This window comes from Brienomyrus brachyistius, chromosome 11 (genome assembly GCF_023856365.1).
Source record: "Brienomyrus brachyistius isolate T26 chromosome 11, BBRACH_0.4, whole genome shotgun sequence".
NCBI lineage: Eukaryota > Metazoa > Chordata > Actinopteri > Osteoglossiformes > Mormyridae > Brienomyrus > Brienomyrus brachyistius.
Window position 1 is genome coordinate 2641426 of NC_064543.1, and position 24799 is coordinate 2666224.

The 24799-nt window shown below is 40.7% G+C and overlaps 2 protein-coding genes across 5 annotated transcripts in view; one reads left to right on the top strand and one right to left on the bottom strand.

Annotated features, from left to right (window-relative positions):
• Positions 1-15555, bottom strand: part of mettl15 (methyltransferase like 15) — a 75553-nt gene extending 59998 nt beyond the window's left edge. The window contains exons 1-2 of the mRNA XM_049030267.1: positions 15513-15555; positions 12673-12914 (exon numbers count right to left, since the gene is read on the bottom strand). Coding sequence (XP_048886224.1) covers positions 12673-12914; positions 15513-15546 — 276 coding nt within the window. The 5' untranslated portion in view covers positions 15547-15555. The remainder of the gene's footprint in view (positions 1-12672; positions 12915-15512) is intronic.
• The window catches only part of kif18a (kinesin family member 18A), a 314001-nt gene that overhangs the window by 268412 nt on the left and 20790 nt on the right, over positions 1-24799 (top strand). Inside the window, exons 1-7 of one of the 4 annotated variants that reach the window (XM_049030244.1) lie at positions 16546-16702; positions 17393-17462; positions 17889-18250; positions 20459-20616; positions 20856-20960; positions 22245-22355; positions 23792-23989. In XM_049030244.1, the coding sequence (XP_048886201.1) occupies positions 17452-17462; positions 17889-18250; positions 20459-20616; positions 20856-20960; positions 22245-22355; positions 23792-23989 (945 nt within the window). In that variant the 5' untranslated portion in view covers positions 16546-16702; positions 17393-17451. Of the gene's footprint in view, positions 1-16524; positions 16703-17392; positions 17463-17888; positions 18251-20457; positions 20617-20855; positions 20961-22244; positions 22356-23791; positions 23990-24799 lie in introns of those variants that run through there. The other 3 variants (XM_049030246.1, XM_049030245.1, XM_049030247.1) reach the window with 3 other exon arrangements.

Here is a 24799-nt window from a genome sequence, read left to right on the forward strand (position 1 = left end):
CGTGATGACTGTTGGGGCAGTAATATTTTGTTTTGGTTTTGAGAAACCAACACGGCATCCAGTGCAGTTTACAGAAGTGTTTTTATCAGCCCAAGTGCTTTGCAATCACACTGCGCAAAATATGTTTACACCTGCAGCTTGTGAGGAATCTATGGCTCCTTAAGCAAAATTCATGAGCCTACTGTGCTGGTGTCCCACCGGCAAATGACTCATTGCATAATTGTGTTTACCAGTGCTAAATTTAATGTATAATAAAACATCAGCTCACAAGCTGTGCCAATTTAGGTAAATCACACGAGAGAAAACCAGAGCATCTGCACTGATTTCCATGGACGATTCCTCGTTGCTTAAACTTGACAACCAAGCTGGGGAATCCCCACAGGTCTAGCACGTGAACCACCAACCAGTTGTACTAGTGGACATCCACAGACAAACAGCACACAGGGCATTGCCACCCCACACGCCTGAAAGAAAAGAACGACACAAGAATGTATAATCTGAGCCCTGTAGCTTTGAGAAGCTACATCTTGAGTGAGGCTTCACTGAAAGAATCAACTGAAGCAAACAATGATGCATAATAATTCCAACAATAACACACCGGAGGTTTTGCTTTCTTACAATCCCAATCAAGGGCATATTGCAGATATGAGTCATCCTCTTATTCCAGCAGTCCACAGGGTGTTCATCTGATTACCATGCCCACGCTCACCCATGGGCCACAAATGTAAATATTGTAATAAAACCCCCCATAATAAATTCATCTGAACGTCTTCCTAGGGCTTCACTTTGTTTTTTAATTTTTTTTTACTTTTTATTGCGTCAATAAAATATCGTGTTTAAAAGTAGCTACTGAAATAACGGTACATGCAATAGAACATTTAAAATGAAATAATAATAATAATAATAATAATAATAATAATAATAATTAATAATAATAATGCAGCAGTGCTTCTCAAAGTCCAAAGACGGTAACAGTACTCCGATAAATGAAAATAGCATTCACATCCATTGATTTCAACTTGGAAGAAAAACAAGCACCTTCATTACACTGTTTACTAAAATCTCACTGTAAGACGTATAAAAAGGAAGAAGTGACATTGGAAAAGCTTAATTGACGGTAATGCTCCATGGACCTCTAAACATAAGATCCTGTACACACTACTGGACTAATATTAACTCCAAAAACCAGACTGAAAAAAGAGTCATAGGATCAGCATCAAATGGATGGATGGACGGATGGATTACCGCCACTGATTAAACAAAGATGAATGGTTCAATAGGAACAAAACAGCTATGCTGTCAACATGTCCACTGTTGCCAGAATGGCATGAATAAAACACATTTTAACTACCCCGCTGTATTCTAATGAGCAAAAATTATATGCCTAAATGCATGATGTATGCAATATATATGATCCGTACTGGTGATGCTGCCCGTCTCTGGTGTGGCAGCATAGAAGCACATGTCACTGAAGGCTGGTTCATGCCCGTTTATAGCAGTAACAAGAAGTTAGAAGAGTCATCCTGGTTACTGGTAACCTCAAACTAAACCTGCGACCAAATAATAAGACGGCTTAACATCTCATCGTCCCCAAGCTGGGGTGTTTAATTACACAAATCAATTATTTACCAGTTTCCTTTCAGTGTGTTTGGGACCTCGGGACAGGCTAGAGAAACACGGACGCTGACAGGGGCAGGATGTAAGGGGAAGCCTCTCTGTTCAGCTGCCCGCAGAGCACTTACAAAACCAGCGAAATATGAAATAGCTGCTCCTGATTCTATCTGATTACACGGAATTTACGAAGTTTTACTACTGTACTGTATTACTAAAATGCCATTTTTAATCTAAATAGCACAAGCCTTCTGATCCTCACAAGTCCAAATTCCATTATAAAGCCTGCAGTCATTGTAAACAATATTACAGTTGCATGAAAATTCAAACTGAGCTGCATTTTCATGAGATAAACATTCATATATTCAACACATATTTGTACATGTATATAATTCTTTGGGTTGCATTATCTATGCTTTTTTGGTGGTTTATTCCGTAGGGCACCATATGAGCTCAGTGACCTCGAACCTTCAGGACAGGTGTTTGCGTCCCAACTCCACTATGTGTGGAGTTTGCACGCCCTCCCCTCCTCCCCTCGGTTTCCACTGGCGACTCAGATTTCCTCCCACAGTCCAAAGGCATTCTGTCAGGCTAACTGGTGTCTCTAAATTGCCTGTAATTGTTTGCATGCATGTGCTCTGCGATGGGATGCTATCCTATCCATGGTGATTCCCAGCCTTGTGCCGTGCTGCCAATCAAAAGCTCCAGGGCACCTTGACCAGGATTAGCAGTTGGAAGACCGATGGATTTTAAAAATGAATTAAGAATATCAAATAATAAATAATACCAACGAATAATAATAATTTTGTAAGTGCAACCAAAACAGAAGTTACCTATCTATCTGTTATTTACCATATCACTGATCGAATACAGGGTCACCATCCCATGAAGCAAGCAGGGAATACATTTAACAGGCTGTTAATGGTCCCAGTACTGAAATATTAAATATGAATAATAACGTAGTTTGTAAATTGCAAATAAACTTCATCGTAGAAACTTCCAAACACCTGAGTTTTATGTCCTACATCATATTACCATCTAATAAGCAAGTTTTATAGCTTTGAATCCCTCCACCAGAGACACTTTGAGAGTCAGGTAATCCAAGCCCCTCTGGTTGCAGACTCCCAAGTGTGAATCTGTCTGAGTGAGTATTTATTAAGCGATCCTGGTTGCCATCATGCTCCGCCCACGTCGCCTCCCCCAACCCGCCAGCAGAGGGTAGGTCTGGGGGAGTTCCTAATGGCAGTAAAAGCTAAACGTGTCTAGGGAGCCATCCTCAGCCCTCCTTGCTACGTGCCTTAGTCTGGGAAAGACCCTGAGCTGACAGAGATGGAGGAACCCACCGCCCACACCGCAGTGAAGCTGATATTGAAGTTGGGGGGGGGGGGGGGTGGTGGTGGTAAATCAATGACCAGAGGCTGCTGGACTGGGGGAGGGATGTTGAGACAGAAGCAAAACATTTTAAATAACTTTGAAAACTGGCCGTTACTTCTCTCAAAGCTGCACAAGAATCCTTCCAAAAAAGCAACCAGTGTGGGAGATGAGGATGGAGGAGAAAGGTATTGGAATAAAGTAAATATCAGTCTTTATTCCAGTTTGACCGTCGACTTCAGCTCAATATTTCCTGTGGTGCAAGGATTAATGTGAGCTGCACTGTCAGGAATCTCTCTCACTTCCTCATTAACATGCTTGAAGTACAGCATGGGGGGAAAAAAATCAATGTTGGTCCTGTTAAGGTGTTCCTTACACGAGCAGTATAACGTCACAACAATAAGGCATCAGATTTGACCCTTAGATTGCGGCTCATCCATTCCGCCATGCTGTGGGCCGTCCAGAAAAGCTAACCGATAAAGTTTTTCTTTACAGAAAATGTATCACGGGGCTGCAAGAAAGTGTAGTTTTTAAAACGAAACCCTTTAAAGGTTAAAAGATGTCTTTTGAGCTTTGTATTAATTACCAGCAGGCTACAGTCACCAATAATCAAACTAGACACTTTGATGCCCCCACGTACCGGGCACAAACCTATGAACACCTCTGTTCCATTTCACAGCTTTTCAATGGATATAACTACACCGAATCATTACGCGCTAGTGATGAAAACAATGTCATAAGTGCGGAGCTTTCATCATTCTGTTTTCTGTAAGATAAAATCGGTTTTCCATCCATCCCATCTAGCTCTCCTTCTCCCAGTTGCTTCTTTTGTCCAACCTGTATCGTTTCATGCAGTGATTGCTGTATTAGTTTACCATGCGGAGTGGTAACCATGCTGCTGCTAGGCAACAGTTCACCACTCGCGTCCATCTTTAGCACACTTCCCAGTGTTCCTACTCCACATTTCAGGTAAGGTGACACCGGGACTCTGATCTAACGCTACTGATGTGTGGTCAGGCGAGCAAAGCCGCAGTAACAGCTGCGCCGATGTAAAACCTGTCCTGATGTGATGCTGCTCAAACATTCACCCTGTTGACTCCTGCTGGGGTGTCAGGTGTCGCCCGCCCCCCCCCAGTGGTGTGCTCCCTTGCAGTCCTTGACCCAAATCCAACATTAATGTCCCGGCAGGAGGGCATCTTGTACCCTAATACAGGTCATTATCCAAGTTGTCAAAAGAGCATCTAAGCAGGGAAACCTACAGACTGGGATAACTGGAAATGTGCTTTGGCAGTGTGCATACAGTATGAGGTCGCGTTAGATCATTAGTGCGACAAAGCATGCCTGCTTTGTGGTCCGAATCCACAATTATGCAGCTTAATGCAATTGCTAAAGTAGTAAAGACCCCTCCGTTTAATTCTATTAATCGTTCTTTTACATTTTTTTTTCAAAAATCGTTATACATAAATCAACTGCAAAAACTGTTAAAGAAAACTCTAACACTGCTAAATGAAATACAATTAGCTATTGAAAAATGGAGCAATCTGAAGTGTCACTTCAGGGCAGAATTTCGGATGAACATCCTGCCACGAATCAATTTTCTGTTTTTTTTTTTTTATGAGCAATGTCCTGCTCCCACCCCAGACTGCTACAAAAAGATCCATTCGATGATCTCCAAATTTAAACGGAACGACAATTGCCCTAGAATCTGTTTGACCATTGTACAACATAGCCATCCAGCGGTCTTCAAGTCCATAATTACAAAATTAAAGACTAAGCTCGTCAGCTTTTCTGGTATAGTTAAACCCACACTCCTTAGGAAAGCTAAATAGACTACAAGGTTCCCATTTTACCAGGCTTAGTTGAACCAATCTAAGTGTCAGTTCAGCCAGTATAACTAGAAGTATTCTGTAAAGGGCATAAATGTTCAGGGGTGGCCCATTCAAGTACAATAAATGTACTACTGGGGCACAAGTTAAAAATGTGTTCTGGTCCTCAGGGTATGAACACAAGCCATACCCGACCTGCACTGCAATAGGAGAGTCACCACAGCACAATTTCAGCTCACTTCGTTTCACTACTGCAGAAGGGTCAGCTTGGTAAAGGCGTAGCTGGGGTTGGAGAGTGACAGTTACGCAACTCCGAAGAGATTCTTATTTACCGTTCACATTGTTTACTGTTCATCATGATTAACTATGTGCTAATTTTGGCTGGCATGTTTGTCAGAATTGCCGTGTTATGTTAGCATTTAATGCTTACAGAATTAGCATTCGCTTGCCAAAAACTGTTTTACGAACCTATTCCATTTAGCTGTTCTATAGTACTTTTATAAGAGGGAGGTTGGAAATTTTCAAGTTCCGAGTTATCGGGAATGACAGTGTGCGATACTATTAATAATAAATGATGCATAGAATAAGTCCTTTTCTCTTTCAGATAATCCACACATATCAGCGCAGATCACCGGTATCTCCATGCATTTTCAGCAATCCGATGATAGTGATGCAACCTGCTCCGTTTAGTCATGCTTTTGGCAGGGCCATGTTAGTGTGGGTACGGCTCGCATTTGGACAGCAGTGGAAATCTCCATATGATAACTGATCATTCTAGGATCTCAAAGATTTGGGTTACTTTGCTGCATCATCATATTTTGCCTGCAATGCAGGTATGCAGAGTGCCAAAGGCCCCTCCCCCATGGCACACCCAGTATAGTATATAAAATGCCCTTGCTGGCCGCCTACACTTGAATCTGTGCAAGAATGACGGTTCTTCAGAAGATATACCCAACTAGAATAAATTCTGGTTGAATCTCACCCAGTCACTGAAAAACCAGGCCCAGCATGACGCCATATAGGACTGTTCAAAACACTGCTGGTTTCCCAGCCTTCCTTTACCTGTGAGCCAGGTGTGAAGCCTCTGACCAATCAGAATCAGGAATTAATTAAACTGACTACCTGGGAGAACTGAAAACACGGCCTGGATTCGGAAACTTAAGTCCAGGTTTGAAGACCCATACAGGATGTTTGTGGAGCATGTCCTGTCTCCTCAACTCTCTAATATCTGCTTAATGGTCTTGAATATATTCATTCATCTTCTAACCATCAGAACCCCAGTGAGGATCACAAGGAGATTTTTATGACCTTTGTCATTTTTTTGCATAGAGCACTCTGTCATGAAAGACTTTTATTTACGTAACTACTACCTGTATCAGTCTTCCCAGTCTTACTGTAAGCTTCCCCCATACTTATTGGCCATTGTATTTGCGTCTTTATTTTTGCTGACTCCAGTATGCATGCATATTTATGAACTGTTACTGTCTTCATCCCCCTGTTCCTGTGTAAAAGTCATAATAAACGCCACAAAAAGATAACAAACCCAATTGCAATTTGTCATTGCTTTCTGTGCATCTAGAACAATCTCAATGAACAGACCACACTACAATGTCAGCTTTTAAGAGAACACCTCAGGGCCCTGGCAGGGCCTACAGACTCAGGCTACCAGCGTTGGCCAAGGACCAAGCTAGATAAAGTCATCTTTCAGTCTGAGTTACCTCCATTTTGACAAAAAACAAAAACCAAGTCAAATGTCTCAATTCATTCAAAATCAGGTGTTGTGTCCAATCAACATTTGACATGGAAATGAGATATTAACATTATGTGACCTCAAAGGCCTCTCAAACAGATATAACTGAATAACATCATTGAAAGTATAAGGTTCACTATTAACTATAATCTTCAATACTACATCATTAAAATATAACTACCTGCTCATACAAGAAGCATTTCACACTTTTATAGTAATGACTGCTATTTCCATTGTGTGTAGAGTAAATGAAATAGTAAAATTTTATCTCACACTTTGCTATGGCTAATTACACTTGGGGGGGGGGGGGGGCGGGGAGGTATGCCCATCTGGGTGCAGCTGGCCATCGTTGTCACATTCAGGAACTTAAATCGTCCTTTTTGGTAGATTTCACCAACCGGAGGGTGGGGGTATTTTGAGGGGGGGTGATAACTCATTTTATTACTTGGCTACACGCCTGGTCACGATTAATATACACCACCCTGACCTCAAGCGGACCATTATCTAATTAGCCAAAAGCTATGATTGCGTTCAATACCTAAAACACAAAATAGTCTAGCTGGTAAAACAGATTTGCATGAAGGTGAACAGAATCCAGATACGTGCATTGCTGAATCTGGTGTGCTGATCAATGACCATAAATGGAGTTTGATACTTGTGCTGGGGGACAAAAACACTACATCTTGCTTACCTCGTGTGTTGATGTACATGTGATACATATATAACCGATTATGTTGTCTACTTACAGTGTACCAAAAAAACGCTTATGACAAGGTGCAAAGTGCCAGCGAGGAACATGTACAATGCTGGTCTTGCCAATTCACTGTAATTTCCGCTCAGACGACTGGTGGGCGGGCCGCGCTACCCACCCCCCCCTGCCCCCGCCCACAAACTCCACCCATGTTAATGAGGTTAATGCAGTTAAAATAACTTAAAGACACAAGAGGGAAAGAAGGGGAAAGTGGGGCAAAGCTGGAAGGGACACAAAGATAGTACTTAGTGTCAAATCCGAACTAGATGTCAAAAGCCTCAGACAGCAGCAATATGCATTTCACTGTAATAAAAGACAAAATTGCTTATTTTAAATGCCAACACAACCTGAGCTTTATTCCAGTGCAAGTATTAATGACTACAATGTATGTCTTATTCAAACACATGCAGCCTCTGCGACGTAAAGCAGGTAGGAATTGTTTTTTTTTTTCTACGATTAGTTTTTTTTCTGCATATATACTGGGTTGGCATGGTGGCGGACAGCACTGGTGCCTCACACCTCTGGGACCCGGGTTCAAGTCTCCACTCTGGCTCCGTGCGTGTGCAGTTTGCTTGTTCTCCCCGTTGTCACCATTTCCTCTAGGCTCTCTAGTTTCCACCCCACAGTCCAAAAACATGCCAAGGTAAGCTGTGGTTGCCAAATCGTTCACAGGTGTGTGCGCGAGTGCCCTGTGACGAGTAGGCGTCCCATCCTGGGGTCATTCCCTGCCTTGCCCCCATACCTTCTGGGATGAGGTCTGAAGCCCCATTACACACACAGGACAAGAAGGTACAGAAAATGGATTATACACACAAATAAATTATATAAAGGATGATTCAAGCGTGCTATAAAATAAACCACTGTCACAAAAAGTAGTGTTTTTCTTTTTTAGGTACACTCAGACTATGCCTGACTTGTTATTTTATTATTTTTGAGAGCATACAATACACGAGACAAAGGGCTGCACCTAAGCAGACTTTCTGGCGGAGTGAAATTTTATGAATGCCTCAACGTCAGAAGGTAACCTTGGGTTTTACAAAAAAGCTGAATGATTCAACACAACAGTTACGCTGAAATGACTGCAGGATAAACATTACATAAAAAGTGATGGTTATGACGGTAGTTGTGCACAATGCTCAGTAAGCGGGACTGTAGCTTCGCACTTCCACGGCCTGTGTAGCTTAACCAGGGTTTCATAAATACCCTCGGTGTGTCGGTGCATCCCTGCTTTGTGCTTCATGGGACAGGCTACAGGCTCTCTGTCACCCCGTACTGGAAGGTTAGGGGGACCTCACATAATCTCATGAACCCGCTATAAAAAAATGAAAGAAAGAAAAAAATCCTTAACTGAACACCGTAGCCACACACACAAAGTAACGGCACATTAAAAGCAAGTTAAAACCACATTATTTCAAAAAAGTAAAAAAAAAAAAAAAAAAAAAAAAAAAAAGATAATTCCCATTCTGAATATACAGTCATACTGATAAATGAATGTACACATCACTGAGAACTACTGACTGTTCCCTGTTAACTTCCAGAACTGCTTTGATTATTTTTTCATTATATACAATAGGATTTTATATCCTATAAAGATTAAAACTGCTAATCAACATTTAAAAAACCCTTGTAAATTAGACAAAACACACAGACGATGTTCTTCGTCGACTCTACGGTGATTTGATTATCATCTTAATTTATTTACATGGAAGACTTTCCAGCTTTAGGAACTAACAGGTCCTGTATGTTGAGCCTGGGGTTTGCAACAGTCATCAATAATATCACGAGAGCAACAGCTTCCCTAGGTATGCTACCTTACGTCATTTCCAGAGTGCTCCACTTATGCACTCAGCCTAATGGAAGGAGCATGGTAAAGTGCTAGTAAGTTAACAATCACTTCCATCAAAAATATAATTCCACTTTCCGTAGTAAGAGGCAAACTGCCTAATTGATAGTGAAATTTCAACGAGTGTTAAATTAACATGTCTGCCCTGGGGATGCTCTTACTTGAAGGGGCGGGCCAAAGGGAAAAAAGTCCCAAATCCAATAGTATGTTTTTTGTTTGAGTGCAGGGGCCTTGTTCTTCAATTGCGTGTATGGATTCTCAGTTTTTAAATAAATTATGAGCAGAGCTGACATTTTGCAGATGACTGAAGTGGAGTAATTCTACGTTATTTAAAATTATGATGGCTGTCACACGGAGCGGTGCGACGGGGGAAATAAATGAAAACGTTAAATCTGGAATGAAAAAAAAAAATCATGGCCGAAAGAAAACAGCCGAGATGAGAGCTAGCAGTCTCAGTTTGTGTCGGAAGACGAAACTACCCAGAAAGCCAGAAACACAAAAAGGAAACAGTCAAACTCCATATTAGAGCTGAGAGAACAAGCGCTGACTTTCAGCTGCGCAAAAGTAAACTTCACCATAGTTTTATACTTCTGCAATATTCCAATAGCCATATTTGCAATTAACTAAAATTTATACATAAATTCATTCTAACATAGACTTGCATGCTTCAGTTTAGCCTACAATAGAGACCTGTGAATTGAGATTATTAAACAAAAACACAGATACAATAATACCAGGTCTACGACGGTCGTGATATGCAATCCAAGGAAGTGCTTGCAATATATTAACCACACACACACGCACACGCACACATGAGTTGACCAAGAAGAACCAGGAAAGTTCTGATGAAGCTTTTGGCAGCTTCCCACGCAACAGTTGGCCCCAGGAAAGATAGTGTAAAATCAGCAAAGGGCTAAGTGCAAGGCTTAAGAGTCAATCAGCTGTCAATGCACCACCTCATCAGGTGTCTTCTTCAGCCACTACACACCAAGACAGCCTTGACCAGGTGTCCACCTACACATCACACCTGACCAAGCCGAAGAGTGCCGGTTACTTCCTGAAGGGGCCCCGGCGCCTCAGCTGAACGGTCCCACCTCCACACCTGCCCATGCCTGCATCGTGCCGCCGTCGGCCGAGGCCTCGTCAGCACAGAAGGCCTTGACTCATGCCCATCTGTCCTAGCAAAGCACTTGCAAATTGAGCCTTGGCAACAAACCCGTGCTGCAGACATTTCAAAGTGAAGGTCTGAAGCCTCGACAAGCCTTAAGTTTCTAATGAACTTGTAAATCTCTGCGAGTTCTGCTGACGGAGCAGAGGAATGTGAAAGTAGGGCTCACATTTTTTTTTTTCCCTTTCCATTTACACATTCACATGGGGGGGGGGGGGAGGTGGGCGGTGAATTAATGACTGCAGACCTTAAACTCCACCTGACTGCTTTCACTTCTCAATGTAAATTTGACTCAGTGGTCAATTAGTGATTCACACGCTATGTCTCAGCAGCAAATGGCAGGTTTCCAGGTTAACTGCACGTGGCTGTTCTCATGTGGACCCCAGCCATCTTCGACAGTGCCACGCCATGTGCCTCTTACTGAAAGTACTTCATAATCCTGTCACTTTGGCTTTCCCACCTATTTCACAGTTCCTTAACAGCCTTGTTCTGTTCCACCTCAGAATCACCATGCCTTAGTTTACTGAGGAAGCCAACACAAGGGCTTGGTTCCTTCATTACTCCATAGGAATGTTTTTGCTGACATCACATTCCAGGGACTTCTGTTCCACGGGGTAACGACTCAATAATATTCAACTTATCTGTGCAACAACGTTTAATGTAAAAAATATGGAGAATTACACATTAAAAGTATTACAATACTTTCAGCCAATCATACTCTGTCCAAGCACTGGCTGGACTGTCTCCAAACAGAACCCAACCAATGAGAAAAGTAAAGCATTTTCTATCACAATATCCAGATATCCATACACATTCACGAGAACCCATTAAAAAACACAGCTACACACCAGCAATCCCTTACTAACAGACCATTATATATAGTTCACCCCCGTAGAAAAAATATTTTTATGACAGTGTTAAATCAACTATTTTCCCATCAAAATATACAATTCCAGTAAGGATTGGTTGTAAATCCGGTTCTGATTTCCACACAAAGAAGTGACTGCAAAGTAAATACAGACATAGGCACGGGGACGGACATGGAGTTACATTTGTACTATTCACATTTTTACTCATGTCTTACAAGTATTTGTTAAAATGATGCAGGTTATGGTCAACAGGGTACATGAAAACTATCAGTGGTTACCGAAGATTTGATTTGGAAATTGCACACATTTTATTGAGAGGTGGGTGGAATGATGGTCCAGAATGTTCTGTGATTGCCTTGGCATGTTCTTTAAGTGCTCCCTCTCAATCTAAATGTTCCCTCCTTGACAAAAAGTCATGCTATCTCTCTTAGGCGTATGTGCATGACCCCTAAAATGGGCCGGCACCCCATCCAGGCTAACAATTATAAAAGCATAATATGACTGAATAGCCTTAAAGACAGGTTAAGAATAAAGAATGATTTAAATTTTTAATGGGCAAATTTGACCTATCAAACTATTAAAAGAATACTTGAGAATATAAATATGTAATTCATAAATAAATAAGCTTAATACAACGTGATGATAGAAGCTTCCCACTTTTAAAAATAAGACACGCACTCTGAAAACAACTGATTAACCTGAAGAGACTTGAAAACCTGAAAAGCATCCAGTAACTTGCTTCGCTCGGCCTGTCTTTGAAAGTTACAGCTGAGGAAAACTGAAAATTTACCACAGTGGCTGAAATTTTAGGTGCCAATGCAATTCACTGGAACAAACACAGTTTCCTGATCAAATTATCTTTTGTAACAAGAATGTCACAGACAAGCCATAATCCACCCCCAAGTCCATTAAGACAAGTCCAACCAGCTTCAGGAATAGGTTTAACCAGAGGAGAGGTATGAAGCGCTCGCTCATATAGCACTTTGCCACACCCACCACACGACAAGCCACTTCAGGGATGGAGACTCAAGTGCAGCTGTGCAGCAGGTGATACCTCGACACCACACTAGTTGGAATGGAATGGAACAGGGAGAAGTTTTTTTCTTGTGGCTGGAGAGCCAATTCTGCCAGCAACAGCCAAGTTTTACCTGGAAGTTGAAGGACCTGCTTACAGGGATGCAGGTTACTGTCGTACCCAGGACGAAGCAGCTGCAGGTTGAGGGCCTTGCTCAAGGGCCCAACAGAGTAGGATCACTCCTAGCATTCACAGGATTTGTACCAGTAACGTTCCAATTACCATCATGTATCCCTAGCCTCAGAGTCACCACTCCATTTTAATAAGACCAGAGATTTTTTTTTTTTAAATAAATAACGAATGCATATAATTTTTTATAATTAAAATTTCACAAACTGCAAGGGGATAAATTCTATTGAGCTTTCACTGCTATTCCCAACGTTATGGAGGCTAAGGATGCTAACTGACCTGTCCTGGCTTGAGGTCCAAGGAGCGGAGCACCTCTTTCAACATGACAGGGGTGTGCAATGCCGTCTCTGCCGAGCGGGACCCCCCATCTGTGCCATCTTGTTGTGTATATGACCCTGTGGTAGGGATGGCGTGGGACAGCCACACCCTCCCATGCTCCTTAGCAAGCTTGATCTTGTGAAGGGAAAGAACAGCTCTCCACAGGGCAGTAACCTGCTGTGAAAAGGCAGGGAGAAGCATCTCTGCAGAGAAGAGAAAGAAGAGAGATGCGAGACCTTATTAGGATGTTTTATGTAACAATGTACAACAACTTCCAGCAATTGCACTATAAAATTAACATTTAGTTCAAACATGCAGCACTTATTGGGGCATTTCCATAAAGAATCACTCAAATCTGTACACAAGGTTTTAAATATCACTAACAAGAAAGTTAAGGACCGCTTTTTAGCTAGCCTGGCACCTAAAGTAGGAGTTACAGTGTCTTTTCGTACCTTTTAGTTACAGAGACATTATATTTATGTGAAACTTATATGCAAAGTGACTTACAGTAGAGGAAAAGGTTATAATTTGTGTGTGCTCCCTGGGATTTGAACCTACAACCATCACGTTGTTAGCATGGTACTCTACTTGTTGAGCAACATTTTAATGAGAACACTTTCATGCAAACAAATATCTTTAGAACAGTCTCCAAATTTTTGCTACTATGCACTGAAACCAGAAGCACCTATTTATCAGTCCGCATAACAAAGAGGAAATGACCAGTGCTGTTTTCACCCAACTCAGGTTCATGGTTTCCACCTCAGGTATTTGTATCACCATTCTTGATATCTTTCTCTCTGAAATGCTCTCAGTTTTTGGCACGCACTAAGTCAGGCTCACACCTTGCAATCCCCCCAAATATGATTTGGCTGCTTTTGCTTACTTTCTCTCAAATCCTGCCACTCACAAAAGGGTTGATTAACCACTTCATCTATTCTAAAACCTTTTCAGGTTCTTTCCAGACCACCAGTATTAAAACTAGCTGCACTTGACAGTTACTGCACTTTAATGCTAGTACTAGATGCTAAAGCATGTATAACAATTTCTTTTCACTAATGTGAACTACTGACACACTGAATATATCACACCACCGTTACTTTGCCCATAAGTGAAACTCAAAAAAATAGTGCCCAAACAGGTAATACAACACATTAACTAAAATTCATAATAAAATTCTAACTAAGCAGAAAAAGAATGTATTCACAACAAGGTAATTAGAAGTGACCTACAATGGAAAATAGCCTCAGAAATGAATTAGGAAATTAATATGACTAAATTCTTTAAAACTTGAGGGATGTCAACACCATTACTTCCATCAGCAGCTATCATGAAAAACCAAGAATGGTTTATTGAATACAGAACGGCAATATACTGAATGGCAATGCCCAGAACGGCATACCAATGCCCAAAGGTCATTCCATTCTGTATATACATGTTTGGATGACCTTAAGAGGAGATCTTGACAATTTAGGATGTAACTGCTGGGATACTTATTTGGGCTATCTGGGGAAAACACAACAAAACAGAATGAACTTGATATGAATTCACAGGAATCTTGACTGAAGAAGAAAAATCCAATCCAAAGAGAACAGCCAGAAAATGCCACCTTCCTGTAATCTAATAATTTATCTCTATGGCACCACAGACAGAGGACTGTTCATCTGTGAAAACTACACATCCACAGTATTTTTTTGGGGTGGGGGTGGAATTTAGATTGTTTCAGTTTCTAAATAAACAAGCTTGAATAAACCATAATCCGTCCTTGAAAATTACATATTCTACCTTTCTTGAACTTTTAATAACTTACAAATGCATGCAACTTCTGCTGACAGTGCACAGAAATGACAGTATTATTACTAATACCCAGAGGCAGGGTCAAGCAGGACAGGCACAAACCACTTCCCATTAAAAGTTTACCACATAATCAATTCAGGGAATTTTTGTACAAAACAACATTTGAACCATTGGTGTACATGCAGTTTCTTTTTTGTCCTGTATCAGCAGCTGAAGATTCATTTTAAATAATCGCGTATCCACTTGATCTAGTTTACCCTTCTCTCACAGTACTGAGATCATCAGCAGTGTGTAGTTAGCAGAAAACTGCACATTCATTGATTTCCCAGGAAATAATTGGAAACTTGAGGTCAGGATTTGAGGGGTCTTTTAGTAACATTGCAACTGATAGACTGCGAATGTCATTCTCATGTCTACAGGAGTGATGGCATTTTGATGGAGTGCCACTAACCAGACCTGTAGCTTACCGATATTTTTCCAGTAATGGGCTATCAATGCACAGGATACTGCCCTGCTGAATCCAAACATTTGTTCTATAAGAACAGACACGGGCTACTCATCTTCAGTATAACTGAATCACAATAAGAATATTTTTAAAGAAATTGCTTAACCCAGAGAACTAATGTGAGTCAGGTAACTGCATGTTTAATGTTTACTATATATGTATTATATAGGTCGTAACCTTTTTGTTTGAAATTTGTTTGTGTGTTAGCAGCGGATGCCCAACAGATTCATAAATTCTCCCGATTTCAATAAGTAGATTGTAAAAAGGAAAAAGAAGAAAGCACAAACAGTTAAACTAACAAACTAACAGCACTCAAACTTTTATTTCTTCAGTTTGACAGTCAGCAAAATGACTTCATCATTAATTGTTACTGGAACCAGACGAAAAACATGATACACAAAGCTTGAAACTGAGGTATATTGGCAGAACGCTTATAGAAGGCTGAGGCAGAAATGCCGAATCACGTAAATATACTTTTCTAATAAACACTGAATGACATTACTGGTTGTAACTCGTCCACACGGCCTTCGGCGCATTCAACAGTCTTACCTTACAGTCCAGCGTATTGACAAGCCCCAGTAGAGTAAAGCATCGGTACTTCTTCTTAAACGTTCCGTGAGGCAACATAGGGCCGAAGCAAATGCGTTCCGCCCGAAATAGGTGAACTTTGACTACTCACCATTAAAAACAAGAAAACGTTACATTTCAAAATATTCTCAGATGATTGTCATGATTTATTATACGCCTAATAATGTTTGTGTGAACCAGATACTCGGAATAATCGAAAGCATTAAAATACATGTCTGTGTTTACAAACTATAGTATCTTCTCCTTAGTGAGCAATGCCCCGTGCCCTCTGCATCCTCTCTAAATTCATCGTGACCGAGCACTGGATGAGCGGTTATGGTGTATACTCAGTATTACGGTATTAGTATTACAGTATTACGTAAAGCATAATTTTGTTGCACTTTGTGTGAAATGTCTAGAAACTGTAAGAAGGAATTGAATGAACGCGACAATTGTCCAGCACCAACGTTAAAATATGCGGTATTTTTTATATCCATAATGCAATATATATTACGTTACAGCATGTATTATTACCAGTGCCGTGCACAGACATTTATAGAAGATGGTACTCGAACAGGGTGCGTGGCTTTTTTGGGGGGGGTGGTGGTCCCACACGGTAAATTTGGCAGGCCCGGTAGAGTACCCCTCGGTATATTATGCGTGCTCGTCGAATATCGAAAAGGACCACCCAGTACCTCAAAAAACCGGCACTTTAAATTATCCTCCAGCCCCCCTGCAAGTGCCTGATTATTGTTGTTTTCATCTTCAACCCGCGAGCTGAGGGTGTGAGGAATTGTACCTTTAACAAATCAATGAGCAGTGGAAAAAGAAAAAAAAAATATATAAAAAAATTAGAAATTAAAGTTGTTAGTCGGAATAGTATTAGCCTACTGTTATCGCCTTTCTCTTCACCTTATTAAATTAAGGGGGCTGTATGCAGTAATTTACCGGCTCTGGAGCGGCAGTCCGGACGTCACTGTGACATCAGGGTACATTCGTCCAATCAGCGATCGGGATCCAAAAGTAGCTTGTGTTTGAAATTCTCCTCGTTGTCTGACTGACTTAAAGGCGTTCGTAAGTGATAAAGTCATATTTGGTTTTTAAGTATAATATATGTGTTTTTAGGTGAGTGCAATGTCTAAGCTTCTCTTGTTGTTTATAACGTAATTGTCTATTGAAATGCGTGATAATTTAGGTTTTTCGTTTTTTTCCCCCTAATTCTGAGCGTATTTCCGCCGTAATGCAGGTTTCTGGCAACATGTTACGTTTGTCCACGGGCTTCCTGTTTGTATTTATTTAACGTCGCCTAGTTTATTTAACGTGCCTAATTTCTCATAATTTTACCACCCAGAGAGTTTGAATGCAGCATCTCCTCCATATGCTTGCGATATCAGCAAACATGTTGAATATACTAAGCTCCTTTAAGTGGACAGCTCATCCCTGACTGCGGCTGGAATTCGATTCGCGGTCAATTCCGCGTCGCCTTATGTACAACTAAATGTTTGATCGTCGGATAAATTATTTTCACATTGATTGCACGGTACTAATCAAGTACAAATAGGCACCTATAGTATTGCATAAGCAAACAAAAAGAGCTAAAAACGCCCGTGATATATGCTGGTCTCGTCCGCAGCATTCACTGGGCTGTGTATGTTCTGTTGTATTCGAAGCACCGTTCCTGTCAACCGGCGGATCCCAACAAAATACAAGCTGAACGTTGATTTCACTGTCTTAGCGCTAGGAAGCTGCAAATCACCCACTGATGCAGCTCGTGATATCTGTTAATTTATAATTTTGTCCCGCTGCTCCTTTCAGGTGATCACCTTAGGAATGACGATCTTAACGTGTATATAAAGATATTTAAGTTAGCTTAAATGCACAACAGGTCAGTCAGGTTAAGAACATGTTCTTTTAAGATTGTCTTTCAATTCTTGAGTTATTCATATAAAAACCATTTACTTCGTGTTTGCATGTGTTGTGATGGAAATAAAGGGAATTAATAATATGATGATTGGTCTGCTTTTAAGCTTTGATAATAGAAATGTTTATGTTTTGATAAGTCTATGTGACAAGATTTGAATCCAAGAGGGATACTAATCCTTTTCTATGCAGGGTGGTTTAAGTTGATTTGGGAACAAAAAATATCACCATGGAGGTGGTTAGTTATTCATAGTAGGCCTATGCCATAAATAGTACAAAATGCACCATTTTGCTCTGTCACCTGAGACAATATGTACTTCACAATGCAGTTGTGGTCTGAAAATACTGGACTGACTTATTTGGTTTTTGCTGAAACATTAATTTCTTATAGGGAAAACCACAGAGCTGTAAAGGTTTTGGAGGAAGAAGCCAGCATGGCTGAGAGTGACGTGTGCAGCCATGTCCGAGTGGTGGTCCGTGTGCGACCGGCAAATCGGCGTGAGCTAGAGGGCAACTTCAAGAATGTGGTCCAGGTCGTTGACAACCACATGCTCATCTTTGACCCTAAGGAACAGGAAGTCACATTTTTCCATGGCCAGAAGCTCCGGAACAGGGATATCAGCAAGAAAGCCAGCAAAGATCTGAAGTTTGTTTTTGATAATGTCTTTGGGGAAGACTCTACTCAGCAGAATATTTTTGAGAACTCCACTAAAGGAATCCTTGATGGAGTCTTAAATGGATATAACTGCACTGGTAAGGTCAAAGGTCATGTCATATGTATTTTTTATGTAGTATGTTGGCTATCTGGAGTTTCAGCCAATGCAGGATAGTATACAAGCAGTGGAAGCTGAGGAAGTTTAGTTTTTGAATAAGTAACAAGTGTAGATGTAGCTGGTCAGATCTATCTCCTTGTTGGCTTAATCATGTTTGAAATAACGGGATCACCGTTAGTGTGTGCATTTGTCCTACTGTCATAAGGCCCTATGTTCTTAGGATAGCTTTTGAATAACCTTGTTCCAGAGAGGTCCATGGATGATGATTAATACTATTATACAGAGAATTCTGGGAGTACATAATGCTTCATTATCTGAAGTGTTTGGAATAATAAGGAGTGTTTGAGTTTACTGATATTTGATGCATATTTCGGATTCGGCGAATGGTGGATTGGAAAGGGGTTTGGGGCTCTTGCAGTGACCCCACTGGAAATGTGACACTGTACCCAAATTTGAAAGGACCTTGTGGTGCGAATTGGCCTCTGACATCTCTCTGGAATCTGTGGGATGGCAGCTCATCAACAGGCTTAAGTACCTTGCGCACACTTCTTGATTCATGTCAGTAGGTTGGTTGGGCTGTGATTTGCTAGGGTCAGGGGAGACACAGAGAGTCAGGGATTTGCTTTTGTAGCTTTGCCTCTGCCGTCCTTACAGGTTCTTCAGAAAGTCTTTCTTTTATGTGTGTGCAATGTCGATATTCCTGTAGTCTGAGTATATTTGAGTCTTTTGAATTTTTTATTGTGTGAAATTGTATATCGTAGTTTGCCTGTTCAGTGTAATGCTTCAATATTAGTCTTGCAGTTTAAGAAATTGCTATGTGTTTTAGGTATTTTTTCTATTACTAGAGATAACTTAAAAGGGGATTAATGTGGGTTATAATTGTGCAATTTTTACCGCTTTTTGTACAAACTAATTTAACACTCATTGTAAATTGATTGTCAGTTGATCCCAGGAAGCAGATGATGAGCGGCATAATTATTTTAATATTTAGCTGATTATGTTGATGAAATTGAGTTAATGTGCTTCTACTTAGAATGTGGCATAGGAGCTTGATAGAATAAATTGTTTACTCTGTGGGAGCATGTGTGTGTACAGAATGTGTAAAATGGCCTACCATCCCAAGCAGGATGTACCTTGTAGCCAGTATAAGTTGGGGTTGTTGTCGCACGTTGACAACAGACATGAAGCAGTACTGACAAATGCATGCGCACATTGCTGTTATTATGCTGAAAGGATATACAATGGCACTTTGGAACACAAACTTAATTTCTTCCAGGCTGGTCAAGTTGCAATTTGGTCAGATTCCAAGTCGAATTTTCCCATAAGAAGTAATATAAATGAATTTAAGCCATTCTTGACCTCCAAGTGATTGCCTATTTAAACTTATCTTCCTAACTAATTAAAAAAAGCATGGAAAATCAATATAAAACTAATGCACACATGAAAAACCACACATACAAAAGAAATAAACGTGAAATAAATGACAATCCCATACTCCGAACAGACACACGTGCACCGCCTTCAAGTCTCACTATAATTTCCTTTTTAAGTTCTACAGTTACTTACTAATTTCCTCTTTGGTTTGCTGCTATCACTGCTCACCTTCTTAGGGACCATTATTACTGCATCACTAAATGTACTACAGATAAAGCACAAAACAATTCACACCGAAAACAGGAACACGGCTGTCTCATATCGAACGATATGTTTAATTGTCGAGAGGTACCACAAGACTGAGACCGATTCATAGGCATAAGCACCCCCAGTAGGTCTGCTTGCCTTCGTTCATCAGAGACACGTCTCAATCCGTACAAGTTTTAACGGGTCTGTTTTTGTTTTGTTTTGTTCGAGTTGCAGTTAGATTTTTCCCAACCGGCCTGTTGAGGTCTGAATTGATAGAGCTGAATGCATCTTGACCCATACAAATTTACACAGAAACGGTGAAGTTCCAAGATTTTGGTCAAGGTACAAGTAAATAAAAATTCAGCGGATCCGTTCGATGCCTGAGTTGGTCGAGTTAAGAGGCATTCAAGTTTCAAGGTTTTACTGTATCATGCAGCCTTAATGGAAATGTAATTGGATGAGCTGTTAGCGAACATGAATGGGTAGCTTTTTTCTTTCTTTCTCTGGGGTATTTAAGGATGGGATTTGTTGTATTTTGAAGTACATCTCCCATAAACACCTGCAGTATTTGCCTATGGTGCTACTGGAGCAGGAAAGACTCACACCATGCTGGGCGATGAAAGTGATCCTGGAGTCATGTATCTCACTATGAAGGAGCTCTTCAGCCGAATCGATCAAGTCCGAGACGAAAAAGTCTTTGATCTCGCCTTCTCTTATCTTGAGGTGAGTCCTTTGTCTTTCTTCATCTTGTAATTCCTTAAAAATTCTTGATCAAGGCTGCCCTCCCCACTTCAAAAAGAGCTGGCAAAGCACCTGTGGGTATCGCTAGCTGAAATGTTTTCTTATTTAATTTTTTTTTGAGCAAAATCTTATCGACAACTTATTTGTTCGTGTTGGCAGAGAATAAGCTAATGTGCCAGAAATGGTGGTTCAAGTTGCCCTCCTTCCTTCTGTATTTAAAGGTCTATAATGAGCAGATTCGTGACCTGTTGGCTAACTCTGGTCCTCTCGCTGTTCGTGAGGACAGCGTTAAAGGCGTGGTGGTGCAAGGTCTCACACTTCATCAGGTAGGAAACAACCCTTTACCAAAGGAGCAAATAACCATCAACTGCAAGCACTGTCCTTTTGTTACAGGTAATAATGTCCTTTAAAGAATTCTGCCCTAGATCAATGAAGTATATGTCACTTAATCTTATCACAGCATGTACTAATTCTGCTCTCCATGGCATTACAAGTGGAAAATTTGCAGTGGTGTTTTAAAAAAAAAAAAAAAAGCAGTTTTAGAAAACCCCGGTTCAATCCACTATCTGTCAGAGTGGTATCTGGTGAAAATGAAATTTCACGTCTGATGGGTCAGATTTCCCTGCAATATAACTGTTCAGGAAGAAAAGGTTTATAACACTTATGAACGCACTGTAAGACCTGCTCTAGGTCAGCTCATTTTTAGGACAGAATCTCATGACGTGGGGATTGAAGGATTGGACTAGGGGCTTTGTTTTGGAGTGGAGACTAGTATACGAAGAGCAGTAGAGAGGAAAAGAACAAAAAGACAACTCATTTGGTGTGAGCTTGGCTAAAACATGTACATGTAAGAAAGCCGACGTTGCGAGGGATAAGAACTATACCTATACTGTAGAAGCAGAGCTGTGTGTCATTCTAGATGCATTTAAGAACATAAGAACTATACAAACGAGAGGAGGCCATTCGGCCCATCAAGCTCGCTTGGGGAGAACTAAACTAATAGCTCAGAGTCGTTAAAATCTTATCTAGCTCTGATTTAAAGGAACCCAAGGATTCAGCTTGCACTACATTATCAGGAAGGGTATTCCATACTCTGACTACACGCTGTGTAAAGAAGTGCTTCCTTAAATCCAGCTTGAAGTGTTCTCCCGCTAATTTCCACCTATGGCCACGAGTTCGTGTATTTAAACTAATGCTGAAGTAACTATTTGCCTGAACAGCATCCAAACCTGTTAGAATCTTATATACCTGGATCATGTCCCCCCTCAGTCTCCTTTGCTTGAGACTGAACAGATTTAGCTCAAGTAACCGTTCCTCGTATGACATTCCTCTAAAACCAGGAATCATTTTTGTGGCCCTACGCTGCACCTTTTCTAAGGCCACAATGTCCTTTTTAAGATATGGTGACCAAACCTGCACACAATATTCTAGGTGAGGTCTCACCAAGGAATTGTATAATCTTAGCATTACCTCCCTTGACTTAAACTCCATACACCTGGAGATATACCCCAACATTACTATGGGACAGGGAGAAACCAAAACGTCTGCTCATCCACTGACACTTGCATCAAGATGAGTTTTATAAAAATTGTCATTTGATTCCTTTCTAGCCCAAATCGGCCGAACATATCCTTGAAGCACTGGATTTTGGAAACAAAAACAGAACACAACACCCGACTGATGTGAACGCCTCTTCGTCACGATCTCACGCTGTGTTTCAGGTAGACGCATGCAGGCTTCGTGCTGGTCCTCTCCGTACTCCTCACATATGCACATCCAGCTCCACAGTGACAGTGTGGTTACATTTCATTAGATTTACATGCATACAAAACATTTCAGAATTCTCCAAATAGACGTTCAAAAGTGACAATATGCACGAAGGGGCCGTAACAAGTATCTCCTTCGATGGTTACCGCTCAAATGACAATATAATGAACATTAATAATGGGGAAAAATACTCAAAGCCATCATTTGTGTTTGTTAGAATGTGTTATCCATTGTTCAGTTATTGATTTTTTTATTTTTTTACTGAGTCATACACAAATGCAGTGTTTGTAATTAGGGCTGGATAACTATAAGAAGGTGTTGCCTCCCACCTCTGGGACACGGGTTCGAGTCTCCGCCTGGGTCACGTGTGTGCGGAGTTTGCATGTTCTCCCCATGTCGTCGTGGGGTTTCCTCCGGGTACTCCGGTTTCCCCCCACAGTCCAAAAACATGCTGAGTCTAATTGGACTTGCTAAATTGCCTGTAGGAGTTCATGCTGGCTTCTAGCATGGTTGCTACTGTGTTGGTAATGTCATGGGAGAGATCAGCACTCCCTCAGAGGAAACTTCAAAGTGTAGGTGAAGAAGCAGACTGGTGCTGCGTGCTGTAAACTCTGCCGAAAGCATGTGCCAACTAAAAGTGGAAATACTTTCACCACTAGAAGCATTGCCATCCAGCAGAACATACAGAACGCAAGTGCTTACGGTCATAAACACCAGCAATTAGGGTTTCCTCTGAGTTTGATGAAATGCATTACGAATTACATCGTATATTGGTTCAAACTGGGACAGGGTTTTTTATTTATTATTTTTTTTTAATTATCAAACGGGTGCCAGGTAACGTTACCAGCAATGTCCCATTTCCTGGAACACGCAGTGAGGCAGTTAAAGCCTGTTCATCCTAATGACAAAGTTTTTATTTTTGTGTGATTTATTAAAATTATATTAGATTTTGCATGCCATTCTACTGTGTTCCATGTTCTGAATCTATTTAACTGGAATTTTAAGAGATTTTAGCAAATGAGGCATTGAAATGAAGAAATTATGAGTGTGCTAACTACCAATATTGACTGATCTGGGGAATAAAAATGATCATAATAATATCTTGCTATATCGCCAGTCCTTTATGGAATTTAAAACATTTTAACTCAGAGCATCATTAAAAATGATGAATGAAATAAAACCCTGTCGTTTTTAGTACAGGAATTCACAATTACAATATGCAATGTGCATTTGACATTAAACCTCTTAGGTGTTTGCAAAATGTACACTGGAAATTGAATAGATATTGACAGTAAAAGGGGCTTCGCTGGTGCATTGGAACATGGTAATCTATGTTAAAAAAATATTTTTTTCCTAAAGATTGTAATTGTTTTCTTCATTTGCTCCGCAGATCTATCTAAGGCAACAGGAGAAGACAGCCAGCCTGAACCCTAATGTAAAGGTGGCGAAAATGTGCCTCATTGATCTTGCTGGCTCAGAGCGAGCCAGTGCCACCAATGCGAAGGGGGCCCGCTTCAGGGAGGGGGCCAACATCAATCGCTCACTCCTAGCCTTAGGAAACGTCATCAACACCTTGGCAGATCCGAAGGTATGGGCCGGCGTCGCTCTGTCCATAGCATGTTGGATGGCAGGTGTCGAAACCCCTCTTTGCATTTACATTAGCCTTTGTCGTCGTTTTGTTTTTTCATTCATTCATTCATTCATTGAACACAGGGATTGTTGTATGTGGTACTGTGTATTGTCTATCCAGTGTCCCAATTGCCTTTGGGATAATTTAAGTTTTCTGATTCTAATATGCAATTTTTTATTTATTTTTTTTAAATGATGGATTCTAAGTAGATATATGTAAATGTGTGCTGTGCATTATTTTATTTCACCCCTGTATGTGGTAAATAGACTGCCACCCCCAGAACAGCATAATGTCGGATGAATCGCAACTGTCGGACATGTGCCTTTAATAATGTTAGTAATGCAGCGTGTCAGGAACACACTGCTGTAGGTAATGGGGTCTTTCCCATCTGACACGTTGACTTATTAATTCTGACACAGTCCATTTGCAGGTCCTAAAGTCCAGTTGCTCACTGATTTCCCACTTGCCAGTTAATACAGCCTTTTGGATTTGCAGCCATTAATCCTGTTAAACGTAATTTAATGTTAGTTCCGATATTTTAACCACTTGCTTTCTCTTTTCACTTAAATTCTAAATTAGTGCCTTTATTATTAAGATGAAATAGTACCAGTCACTTATTTTTGAAATATTACTTTTGAGGTAGTTATTGGAGTGATACAGTGCATAGTACTGTTGCCTTACATCTGAATTTGGGGGTGCAGTGCAATCATCTCCAATTATTTTAGTAGTTGTGTTTATGGCTCTGGAGCTGCTAAGTTTGGATATTGA